Source organism: Oryzias latipes, chromosome 11 (assembly GCF_053564925.1).
Source record: "Oryzias latipes strain Hd-rR chromosome 11, Olatipes_Hd-rR_3.1".
Lineage (NCBI taxonomy): Eukaryota > Metazoa > Chordata > Actinopteri > Beloniformes > Adrianichthyidae > Oryzias > Oryzias latipes.
In genome coordinates, this window is record NC_136247.1 from 11,543,923 (window position 1) to 11,556,332 (window position 12,410).

Below are 12,410 nucleotides of genomic sequence, written 5' to 3' on the forward strand. Positions count from 1 at the left end.
TCAGCGTCTGAATCAATCCCTACTTCACATCCAACGACTTCTTCTCATTTACAGTTTTTCTAGCTGCTCAGCCCATCGGGTTGGATGAGCAACATTAGGAAAGTCATAGTTAATGGAAAACGACCAGCAAACTGTGAGGGAATCAAATATAATGGCTTTCAAAACAAAACTGAAAATGCAGCGAGAACAACTATTAGAAATTCTAAGTCATTTGCATTTCATGGGAATTGTTAAACTGATGAATTCAGTATCTAACTGAATCATTTTTCTAAACTACAACACACAAATACCTTTTTAAATGAAAAGACCTTAGTTCCAGAGTTTCTCAATAACATGGTGGTTGTTAAAGCTCACACGAATCTCACCATTTTTCTAAATGAAGTAAATAAAATGACAACCAGCAGCATCTGAGTTCATGTTCTCCACAAACCGCGGTGAAGTCATCACAGCACAGAGGAACCACTTCATGAGAACTCAGAGAACCAACCAAAGTGACTTCAGAGACTATGAATATGCTCCATGCATCCTATTTACATTAAAACCTCACATCTCATTACAAGAAATCAGAAACATTTCAAATCTAAACTGAATTAAAGCCTTTAGTCTGAATTTAGTTTTCAGACAAATTTTCTTTTTCAGTGAAGAAGCTGAAACTGTTTCTGCTCAGAGGTGAAAATCTTTCCATCAAAAACAGTTGGAATCACATTAGATCAGTACGGTCCTGGTAACCCGTTGTCTGGTATTTATGAATCCTAGAATGTAAATCCAGAAGCAAGATCCCAAACATTCTTCAGTTTGGAGCCTTTTCTTTATGAAATCACTGATAAAAAGCAGCTACAAACAGAGAGTTCTGGAGAGAGGAACAAAGTTAAATGTTTGGACTTGCACATAGAAACAGGTGGACAACATCTAAGTTCATTGAAGCCGCTTCCACCCATCAGCTGCTGATGTTTGGTTCTGACCCGAGGCGTCTTTGGGTTTGTGAACCTCCAAATGACTAATAGTGTTGAGTGACAATCAAGTGGTTTCTGAATCAGCTGCAGCTTTAATACAGTCCTTGGGCAGTGTAGGAACTTTAGAACTGTTCTCCTGGTTCTGGTCCATATTATGGTTCCAAATGAGCTGCAGTTTTTTCCAGTCTAGATTGGATTGAAACAAAGCATTCAAAGTCTCACCTGCAGCACTTTGGAATAATAGTGATTTACACTCACATATGATCACATTGACTGGATTTAAATCCATTCTAAAGGGAAGAAAAAGCAGCTTTTTTTAAAAAAAAAATGTTAGCATACATTGCTTTATAGTGTTTTCTAGATAAAAAATAAGTTTGTTTCTAGTAAATAAAGCCAAAAACGCACTTCTTCTGCATGTTTACAGGTTCAAAGAAACAAAGTTTCTCAATAAATCTCTCAAAAAAGAGGAAGTTACTCAGTAATTAAGGGGATCATCTCTTATTTACGGTCGGTATTTTTTTATTGAGAAGTATTTCGACAGTTGTACATTTTCCGGCTTTGATTATTCTAGTTTCGTGAGCATCACAGCGCAACTCAGTGGTCATTTTAGGAACTGCAGTTCTGAATTTCCCCCTTTGGGTTTTTCTGCATTGAGGAAAGAACTTTCTTGTCAAACTTGGGGAGCTGGAGGTTCTTCCTCCCTTTGGACAGAGCTGCAGTTTTGGAAACAGATCTGGGGTTGAAAATAAGAAGATCTGGTGACATTCAGGCTTTTTTTTTAGGTTGACAGAGCAGAGGACACACATTTTCATGACAGGAAAGTAGCAGTGACTCACAAGTCAAATGGATGTGTGTATGTGTGTATGTGTGTGTGTGTGTGTGTGTGTGTGGGGGGGGGGGGGGGTCTATTTTTCCTTTTTTTTTGGGCCACGTTTTTTTGTTTTGAAGTTTCAATGGAAGAAAAAATATTTAAAAAAAATTAAATTCTCTCCATTCAGCCATTACAACAATAGCAGCTTTCTTCAACAATATTTAAATGATGCTTTCTCTTATTCAGTCTTATTTTAACACCCCACCCCAAGAACAAGAGTGCCTCTCCTTAGACATTGACAAAATGATGATTATAAACTGAATTGTTTTTCCTGTTAAGAAAAAACTTGGGCAAATAGGTTTGGCTTTTGGAGCAGCTGAATAGAAAGCTGTGAATCCTGTTGGCTGCTTTTATAAAAAGCTTTGTCTAATTAATGTTTATTTATTGTTTATTTTATTTATTTACAAATGGGCTTTTCTGGTCATTAAAGATGATAAGAGATATTTTCTAACATGAACATTAAAAAAAGTTACAAATGTAGTGATGTCAGGTCACTTTAGTCTGAGTGAGCTCTGGATTGCTTTAAAGTTAGATGAGATGTGCTGGAACAGTCCTGCAGATGCGCTGAAGCAGCTCCAGGGTGACACTTCAGTGATCGCTTCAGTCACTGTCCAACACGAAGGAATGCTTTGTAAAAACTCGGGTCTGTTCTTTAGAGCTGTGCTGTGATGGCCGCTGAGATCATGGTGTTTCTGTCGTGCATCCTCCTCCAATTCCACCACAGAAAATGAGAAAAACGCGTCACCGTTTCTCTACCAGGATGCACTAAAACCTCCGGTTGAACCTGAATCCCCAACCCCACTTGGCACAGGTTGTTACGCATTACACACTCACACCTGCTCCTACACAAACATGCAAATGAATGTGCGAGTGGAGACAAACAGGTTCTCATGAACACATTTTGTCACACAAACTTTGCCAGTCTCTTGTTTAAATTCTATCATAGTCATTTACAAACACTATTTGACACACATTTAATGCACTCTTAGACAAATGCCATTAACGTCTCACATGTAGATTGTTTAATGGCCTTCACTTATATAGCAGCACTTTTCTAGGCCCAAAGAGCTTCACAGTCCCATTCATCCCTGCACACACATTCACACACTGATGGGAGAAAAGTATTTTACAAAAACTAACAAACTCTCACATACATATTAAAATATTCCTACATACATACTTCCAAACTCGTACATGGTAAGCACATTGAACGTGGTTATAACAGTGTTTTTGAATGATTATGGTAATTGTGTATGATAATATGTGTTTGTGAGAGACTCTGGTAGTATTTGTGTTCGTTTAAGACCAATGCAGTATTTGTAGATTATTATAGTAGTGTTTGTGGAAGACTGTTATAGTAATATTGCAGGTATGTAGTATAGTAGTGTGGGTTTGAATATAGTAGTGTTTGTGCATACATATACTACAGTCTGTGGTTTACTGTAGCAGCATTTGTGCAAACGCTTGTATTTATGTGGGAATTGATGTAATATCTCTCATATGTGCAAAAACAAAGACACATGTATGAAGGAACTTTACAACAAACTCTTGAACACACAAAGCCCAAATGCATGCATATACATGAACAAAGACATGTTCTTTTATTGAATTTTTTTTAACATATACTACAAATGTTCTGTGACTGTTCTGGTTTGCTCCCAAACTACTGGTTAACTTATGTCTTTTATCCTATAGCTGAAGAGATTTTATTTTTTGTATCTGCTTCCTCTCATTGCTGGAGTTACTAACCTGTCAGAAGTTCTTTGAATTCAGAATTGTCTTTTTTTCTTTTCACCAAAACTCCTCTATTTTGAACAGTTTACTCTTTAAAACTTTCACTCCACTATCAACTTGTTTCTCCTTTTTACACATTTTGATTCGATTGGTTTCATGTTGTTTTTAACTGTTGTTTACAGTGTCCTTAGGCATTTAAAAAGGTGATGTAAAAATGTTTGTTTTTACATTTTTAACAATTAGAGATCTACTATAATATTTGGGCAAGTATGACTCAAATATTACTCAAATCTAACAGGAAAATCCTCACTCTTCTTTTTCCAAAGCAGAATGGGTCACATCTGACCATACTTTCTCGGTTTGCTTGTCTTTATGCGCAGCTTGTCTCACATTTACCTAAATGGGTCATCCTGCATTGATCAAAAATACTGCTTCACGGCAGATTTGGTTTAAAACTACAGAAGAGGTGCTCAATCTGCTTCATTTCGGTGGAGCAGGAGCTAAATCAACAGCTGAAGTGACTCACTTTTAATAATTTTACATTTTATTTTTTAATGATTACTGTGCAGGAGCTGGAGTCTAAAGTAAATATTATCCTACTCGAAATCACCTATCGATAATCTAGTGGACTCCCTAGATGAAACTTAAAGTAAAATTAAGTGAGTATAACTTTGCAACTCACTTTTAGTTATTTTATTTTATTTGTCCGGTGTAAAGTTTATTTTGAATAAAATCACCTATCAGCTATATATTGTAAACAAACTTAACAAAAGTTGTTTTGCTTTAGGCAAAACAACCATTTATTACTATTATAACTATAACTAAAATGTAACCATAGTAATAAACAAATAAATATTTTTAGAACTCAGACTGAAGTTATAAGGTGCTGCGTACCTCCTCCTCCGCTAGGGGGCGGTGTCTGCAGTTCAGTGAAAGTATGTCAGTGGGTTACATGGACATCAGCGGGGCTGAGCAGAGGAGGAGCCGCTGAATTGGGTCACATGGGTTCTCTCTGCCTCTTCAGTCGCTCACCTGGAGCTCCTCCGTGCAGGAGAATCGTGCCGGCGCGGAGCGAAGCACCCGAACCTTAAGTTAGCTGGTTCCGGTTGGCACGGGTCGGATCCTCGCGGCAGACAGAGGCAGAGATCGGTGCTTTTTTTTCTTTTTCTTCCTCTGGTCCGAAAACCTGCCGCTGCGCTCTGCGGAGGTCCTCGCTTCCGCAAACTACCTGTTCGATCCCGGCTTTACAGCAGAAACACGGATTCAGCGGGAGCGCTCGCGGGGAGATGGACCCGAGCAGAGCCGGTGAGTCGGGGGTATGCCCCCCCCCCCCCCCCCCCCCCCCCCCCCGCTGTGTTTATGTCCCCCCCCCCTGCTGTGTTTATGTCAACCTAACTTTGTTGGGGGTGGGGGTGTTGTTAATATAAACCTGGTATGCTACCCTGGGGTTGGGGGGGGCGGCTCACCGCTCACATGGACTGGCCCGCCTAGCCATGTGCTCTTGTGTTTACGCGCACCGTGCGTTCCCGCTGATTGGTCGACGGGGGCGGCGTGACGTAGACGTTGCATAATTCGCTCCCACTAGCAGGTGCGAGCACACGTGAGGCGGCGTACCGCGAGCTGACCTACTTTTCAGAGCTGGCTGGTCTGGAGGGGATTCTGTCCGAAGTAGTGGTATGTTCAGGACGCATAGGAAAATTGGGTTCAAATAAATGAGACTGCAGAATAAGATCAAAAATACATAAATAACACAGTTTTAGAGTCTTTTTTTAGAATATTAACTTAAAGGTTTTGAGCCCACTTCCTTTATTTATTTTTTATGTTTTAATTACAATATAATGGGCCAATTGCATTTTCTTTCCAGCAGAACTTGAACGCATCATCACCGTGTTAACTTTTTTTTTTTTTTTTTTTGAAGGAAGCAGGTTTGCTTCCTGCATTGTTGTCATTGCATTTACTGTGAAGAACCAATGGCTAACGCTAAACTTGCCTTAGTGTATTGGGGTCAGTTGCAGATCATCATCGGAACTGTTGTTGCCTCTGTTTTGCAGAGTAAGACAGAAAATCTACTGAATAACAAGTCTGTGAGGACGCTTTGAGAGAACCGGTGTGGAACGGTGGGATGGGCGTGCAGCCTGTAGACGAAAGGCTTCACACTCAGCCCTGTCAAGCTGACATTATGTAATGACTGTTACCTAACCAGACTGGGACAAAAACCAGGTCAGCCTATGAAGGAACAAGATCTTGGCTGACTGCCTCCCACTGGCTGAAGCTGTTGCCCCCCCCCCCCCCCCTTGTTTTTTTTTTAGTTAGTTATGAAGGTTATGTAGGAACAATACGACTGGCTTTATCTTCAGTCAGAACTCACTCTGAGCACCTCCCACAAAAAGGAGAAAAAAGGAAGGGTGGGGGCCTTGCAGCAGAAGAACAATCTGGAATGGATGAATAAATGCAGATTGGCTGACACTCATCACAGCACGGAGGCACTTCACTTCCAGGAAAACTTTCTTTCTCTGGGAAAAAAAAATTCCTTCCAAGATTTTATTTCTGAATTTGGGACATTTTTAAAGGGGGCAAACTGTGGCGTGTTCCTGTAAGCTTAATCCTAAAGATGGACGGTATGGAGGCCGCGTTTAAATTACTACTATAGATAAAAATAGATTTTTTGATTTTCACTACAGTATAGTTAGCTACATATTTTAATTGGATTGATTTCTCAGGGGGCTTCAGAAACAGCTTTTTCATCATTTGTGCAGCTGAAGGTCACCTCGTCTTTTTAGGGGAGTTTTGGATCAATAACATCACTTATTCTGTCAGCAAACGGTTCTATTTGGCTGAAATAATTCAACTGAGCAGCTAATAAATGTACAGACCTCACTGCAGGATTAAATTCTCTGATAGAAATGAAAAAAGGGAAATTAGTTTCAATCGTAAACTTTAAAAACATGGTAGATTGTAAAAAGGTAATTTCGTTGAAAATGAGAAAGGAAAAAATAGAATGCAATAAAAGAATAAGATAAATGCTGAAAAGGGGGAGCACGTAGTTTCTCTCACAATGAACAAAATTATGCGGGGTCACTCCAGAAAATGGCTTTATTCTCCGGTTTGAGGGATTTTTGAATTATGTGGTTCTACGTTTTATACTTTTAACACAAAAACAGAATTGTTGAGCTTGCGTCTCTTCTGGGTGCATATTTGTGGAGGTATGTCCCACGGGGGGGGGGGGCTAGAGGCCATGACATGGTGGAGACACTATGTCTCTCAGCTAGCCATGGAGCACTTTGGGGTTCCTCCGGTGGAACTGGAGGCAGTTTCTGTGGAGATGAATGTCCGGGCATCTTTGGTTCGACTGTGCCCCTCTTATCCTGGCTCCAGATAAGCAGAACTAAGTTGGTTTGTGTGAGGTCTTGTGGTTTTGCTTCTTAGTACAGGAGCATTTACTAGCTGTACCTTTTTAGGTAACGCTCTTGAAACCCCAAACCTGCTGCTTTACTTACTTCTCCTGTCTCTTCATCCTCTTCTCTTCACCACCAGGAGGCGTCATTGCCTACATCAGCTCATCCAGCTCCGCTTCCAGCCCCGAGTCCTGCCACAGCGAATCCTCCAATGGCAGCTACAGGGCATCTTCGCCTTCGCTCCGCGGGTCCTCCCCCACCCCGAGCCGCAGGACCCAGCCGGCCAAGCCCCAGCTGGGTGCCGATGACCAAGACCTTCCTGCTCCTCCTAAAAACAAACGCTCTGCGTCCTCAGGAAAATCCAGCATCACAAGTAAGCAGTCAAAGTGGGCTTGTTGGATATTTACATGGCACATCGCTCCCTGTTTGTGAGCAGTTGCTAGATGGAGGATGATGTGATGCAGACATCCACATGAGGCTGTAATGATGTGTCACCTGACCCCCCCGTTTCTGTGTCCCTCAGAAATTAACGGGCTGGTGCTGCTGTGTAAGGTGTGCGGGGATGTGGCGTCCGGTTTCCACTACGGAGTTCACGCCTGTGAGGGCTGCAAGGTGGGGGCGTGTTTCTGAAGAACACGCACACTCCTGTTCAGGGCGAAGCATGTGTCTTAGTGTGGCGCCGCGGGCGCTTCCTGAGGCTGAGCCCAGTTAGCTGCAGCTGACTTTCATAAAGCTGCATGGATTCCATTCAGAAGACGTCCGACTGTCGCTGCGCCACGGCACGTCAGATCACTGAAGTTGCTGGTCTGTTTGGATCCACAGGGCTTCTTCAGGAGGAGCATTCAGCAGAACATCCAGTACAAGAAGTGCCTTAAGAACGACAGCTGCCCCATCATGAGAGTCAACCGCAACCGATGCCAGCAGTGCCGCTTCAAGAAATGCCTGATGGTGGGAATGTCTAGAGACTGTGAGTACCTGAATGTGGCGAAAGTTCTCGGTTATGGAGTTAGGAAGGAGGTCGCATAAAAACACACCTGCTGTGACCACAGAGGTTTTGTCAGCGAGGTTTAGGTCAGAGTTTAGCCGACTCATAACATCTATGTCTCCAGCTGTCCGCTTCGGTCGCATCCCGAAGCGGGAGAAGCAGCGCATGCTCCTGGAGATGCAGAGCGCCATGGACAACATGATGAATGACAGCCGCTTGCAGAATCAGCCGCAAGGCCCGCCGCTGCCACCCGTCGCCAAACGGCTGCCGCCCGTCGCCAAACCGCTGCTGGCCAGCGCCACCAAACCCGTTTTTGAGGAGACCGGCCCCGCCCATTCTACCTCTTCTTCACCACGCTCCAGCCAGTCAGAATCGAGCTCCGACCCCGAGCCTGCTGTCTCCGTGGAAACCAGCTCTGCCTCACCCAGCATGTCAGACAGCAGCGAGGAGGAAGTGATCGGCACGGTGACCAGAGCCCACCAGGAGACCTTTATGTACAACCAGGAGCAGAGCAGCCTGCTGCCAGAGGCCCCTCCCCACCAGCTGACGGAGGAGGGGCTGCGAGCCTGGAACCGCCAGAACAACATGGCAACAGCGGCCGCCCACAGCTCGGCCTCCGGTTTTCCTCGAGACATAAAGGAGAGCACCGCCAGGCAGTGCCCATTCAAACTGTCCTCAGGTGCCCCCATTACTCCCTGTCAGGGCTTCAAGCACGGAGCTGTCCAAGCCCAGCCCACTTACACCTGTGCCCCTGGAGTCCAGCAGGAGTGGAGCAGTGGCAACAGGATGTACCTAGTAAGATTCACAGCAAAGACTTGTTTAACTAGTTTCTTTTCAGCAGACTCGTTTTGTCTTCCCATCAAAGCCTGAGTCGTCCTGAGCTGTGATTGGCTGTCTGTCCTCAGGTTTGTCCAATGAACATATCTCCTCACGTGAGTCTGCACAAGACTGGCAACGAGGTGTGGGAGGAGTTCTCCCACTGCTTCACGCCCGCCGTAAGGGAAGTGGTGGAGTTCGCCAAGAAGATCCCCGGCTTCAGGGACCTGTCGCAGCACGACCAAGTCAGCCTGCTGAAGGCGGGCACCTTTGAGGTGTGCTGTTACACGCTTGAGCATCCACCCCCCTCACAGCTGTCCACTCCCACACACGCTTACGCACACCGTCACATGCTTGCTCTTTTATAAACTCTTCCATGTTCAGACACTCTCTTGCATGCTCGTACACTACGTTGCATGTTCTTACATCTTCACACGCCATTGTGCAAAAAAGCATGTGAAAATGTAAGAACGTGTATGTAAGAGTGTAACCAAGCATGTAAAGCAACGTTCACATCGCCCTGGGGAGCGTGTTCAAGATAAACACACGTAAATGTGCGTTTTAGGCTTCTACGTTCAAATGTCCTGCGTTGATTCGTAGTTTGACGCGTTTTAAAGGTCAGTTTTTGGGCTTTACGCACCAAACGTGCGTCCATCGAACGCACGTTTAAAGTTAAAGCAGGTCAATCTTTGAGCAGTCAGGGACTCGGATTTGGTAACGGCACATGGGTAGCGCCCGCTTTCATTCAAGTAAGTACCAACCGTTTGACAATTGATCGTGGAGGAGAACATAATAAATGCGGTTTGTGTCCTGCAGGAATTATGACACTGTGTGAATTCCCTCACTACGCACTATATGGTGTGTTCGCCATTCTGTAGCGCTGTGCGAATCGACAATTCCATGTGCCCGAGAATTTTCCCAGAAGTCTCTGTGAAAAACCAGTGTGCATCGATGCTCAGTAGATTGGCAAATATAGACCACAATGCATTGCGTTTGAACAATTCATTGCCACGAAAATGTATTTAAATGTATTTTTTAAACAAAATAACGTTTTCATCTTTAGAAGACAGTGGCTTCATAAATGATTGTTGCAAAGTGCTCATATAATTAGATTTTCATTTCGTGAAATCGATAACGTCATTGTCACCGTAGTGAGCATGGTGTCTGAATTGCTTTTAAAATCCCGGGCACTACATAGTCCCCCGCTATATCGTTTTTTAGTAGTTAGGGGTTAGGGTGGGAATTCGGACACAGCCCAAGTCTTTTGTTTATCGGAATAGAGCTGTGAAAAAAAAAAAAGCCTGGAGCGAGACACGTGAGATTTGCTCAAATTCCACATCTTGCACCAACTGTATGAGCTGGACAAGAGGTATTAAATAGAAGAAAAGAAAAAAAAAAAAGAAACCCCTCACCATGAGCTAAATGCGCGTTCAAGAATGAGCGTCACATGACCTCAGAGGAGGCGAAAGCATGCAAGGTAGGGTTCATTCAGACTTTGACACTCTTTCTCACTTCCTCCCATCCTATGAATGCTGTTAACAGGCTGCACACTTCACAGTCCCTTTGAGGCTGAGACATTTTTGTCCTGCAGGTATTGGTGGTTCGCTTCGCCTCGCTTTTTAACGTCAAAGACCGCACGGTCACCTTCCTGGGAGGGAAGAAGTACAGAGTGGAGACGCTGAAGGCCATGGGTTCTGGATACCTCCTCAACTCCATGTTTGACTTCAGCGAGAAGCTCATGAATTTGGGCCTCAGCGAGGAAGAGATGAGCCTCTTCACCGCCGTGGTTCTGGTTTCTGCAGGTAGGTTGTTGATGGTGACAGTCTCTGTTTTGGGAAAAATTCCACATTTGATGGATCATTTGAACCTTTTTGATGCTTGTGATGTTTTACTTTCTCATTCAGTTTTTTTCTTTTTAAAGGCTGCTATAACTTGTTTTCTACAATTAGAAACTAAAATTCAACACTATCGTCAAACAGGACCAGATTTTAGTGTGGATCATCTGTACTGGGAGGAACTTTTAGGGGACAGCATGTGTTTTTGACTGACCTGTGCTGCCCACTGTGACCCCCCCCATCCTCATTGGTCTGACCGCTCTGTTCTCCTCTCAGACCGCTCGGGCCTTGAGAATGTGAACTCTGTGGAGGCGCTGCAGGAGACGCTGATCCGAGCGCTGCGCAGCCTCATCACCAGGAACCACCCCAACGAGTCGGCCATCTTTACCAAGCTGCTGCTAAAACTGCCCGACCTGCGCTCGCTCAACAACGTGCACTCCGAGCAGCTGCTGGCCTTCAAGGTGCACTCGTGAAGGCTCCCGTCAGACCAGAACCAAACAGACCTTTGAAGCACCATCGCCCCCACATTTACAGCCCTTTCTAACCCCCCCTCCCGGGAGGGGCGGGGCGGAGCATTCCTGAACTGCAGGGCGAGGTGATATGTAGCAGCTGTACAAATGTTAGAAGCACTTTTCTGTGGATTGTTGTCATTCAGTGCAATATGTGACACTTTTTTTTTTTTTTTTATTGGAGCTGCAGGAAAATGTATGTGGGGGGGTAGATGAATGTGTTCATGCGTCATCTTATCTTTTCCTTTTTTTTGCAAATTTACCACAGTGTCACGCTCTGGCCCAGGCGTCAGCTACCCCCTCCTCCCAGCTTAAAGAGAGCTGTACATAGAGCAGCTGAGTCACTGCTGTGAATACGTTTACATATGGTTGTAATTTCTGAGGATAAGCTGTGTTATGGTGAGAGTCCAGCATGAACGTCCAGAGCTTCTGTGTTTCTGTGAAACGACTGCAGCCGTTCCACACTCATGCAGCAAAATATAGACTCATTCCTTTGAGAAATGTATCAATAAAAACTGTTATGACTTTAGTTATTGTCTCTGAATCCAACACTGCAGCCGGAGTTGCTGCTTTAAATCGCAGTTGGATTATTCTGTGCAATAAAGAAAAACTCCTGTCAAACAATTACTAACCTGCGGCAAAACCCTTTTTGCATAAAAATATGAATCCATCTGCATTTTATTGATTCAAATAAGAATCTCAATGAGGTTATGCACATTAAATAAATGTAATGAAGGTTAAAAAAAAAAAGATGGGGCTCTGCTTTAATGAATTAAACAGACTGCAGCCCTAAAAAATGGCCTGTAAACTATTTCAAAAAGGAAACATTTTAGGAACGTCAGTCAAGTACAGAAAAAAATGTGCATTAGATACGTCAGTAATACTTGGCGATTAGGCTCTGGGCTGGAGGGGGAATGGCAAACCATATAGAATGCAGAAAATGAATCATTTATCGGCAAAAAAAAAACGATTGGGATTGCCTAAGAAGAAAGGCGATCTATTTGTTGGTTCAAAGTTAAAGCCTAGGTGATAATGCTGTGTTGACAACCCAGCATACCTGCAAAAGACCTAGATCTGCAAACTGGTTATCAAGCCTGTTTACTTCTGTATAGCTCTAATATTTAAAGCAATTGCAATGTCATTTACGTCAGTTACATTAATGATGGCTCCATGAGGAGATTTTATAACAGTGTTCTGTGATTGTCATAGAAGTCCTTAGTTTAGTTCATTTACCTTTTTTTTTTACTTCTAGAGACAAAATATATAAATAAAAAAATACATGATCACCTTACATCGTGTGACAACCAACCCC

The 12,410-nt window shown here is 43.6% G+C and overlaps 1 protein-coding gene across 1 annotated transcript; it reads left to right on the forward strand.

Moving 5' to 3' along the window:
* Window positions 1-4,404: 4,404 nt before the first annotated feature.
* On the forward strand, window positions 4,405-11,722 carry nr1d2b (nuclear receptor subfamily 1, group D, member 2b). The gene is made up of 8 exons (XM_023959989.2): window positions 4,405-4,863; window positions 7,093-7,326; window positions 7,477-7,565; window positions 7,776-7,920; window positions 8,063-8,733; window positions 8,844-9,029; window positions 10,346-10,556; window positions 10,866-11,722. Exons 1-8 carry the CDS (start codon window positions 4,845-4,847, stop codon window positions 11,060-11,062), a joined length of 1,752 nt encoding a protein of 583 aa, XP_023815757.1. The 5' UTR covers window positions 4,405-4,844; the 3' UTR covers window positions 11,063-11,722.
* The last annotated feature ends 688 nt before the right edge of the window (window positions 11,723-12,410 follow it).

Coding starts and splice junctions, on each gene's coding strand:
- nr1d2b (XM_023959989.2), top strand. Junction 8,734..8,843: donor GTGGCAACAGGATGTACCTA/GTAAGATTCACA, acceptor GTCTGTCCTCAG/GTTTGTCCAATGAACATATC. Junction 9,030..10,345: donor TGAAGGCGGGCACCTTTGAG/GTGTGCTGTTAC, acceptor TTTGTCCTGCAG/GTATTGGTGGTTCGCTTCGC.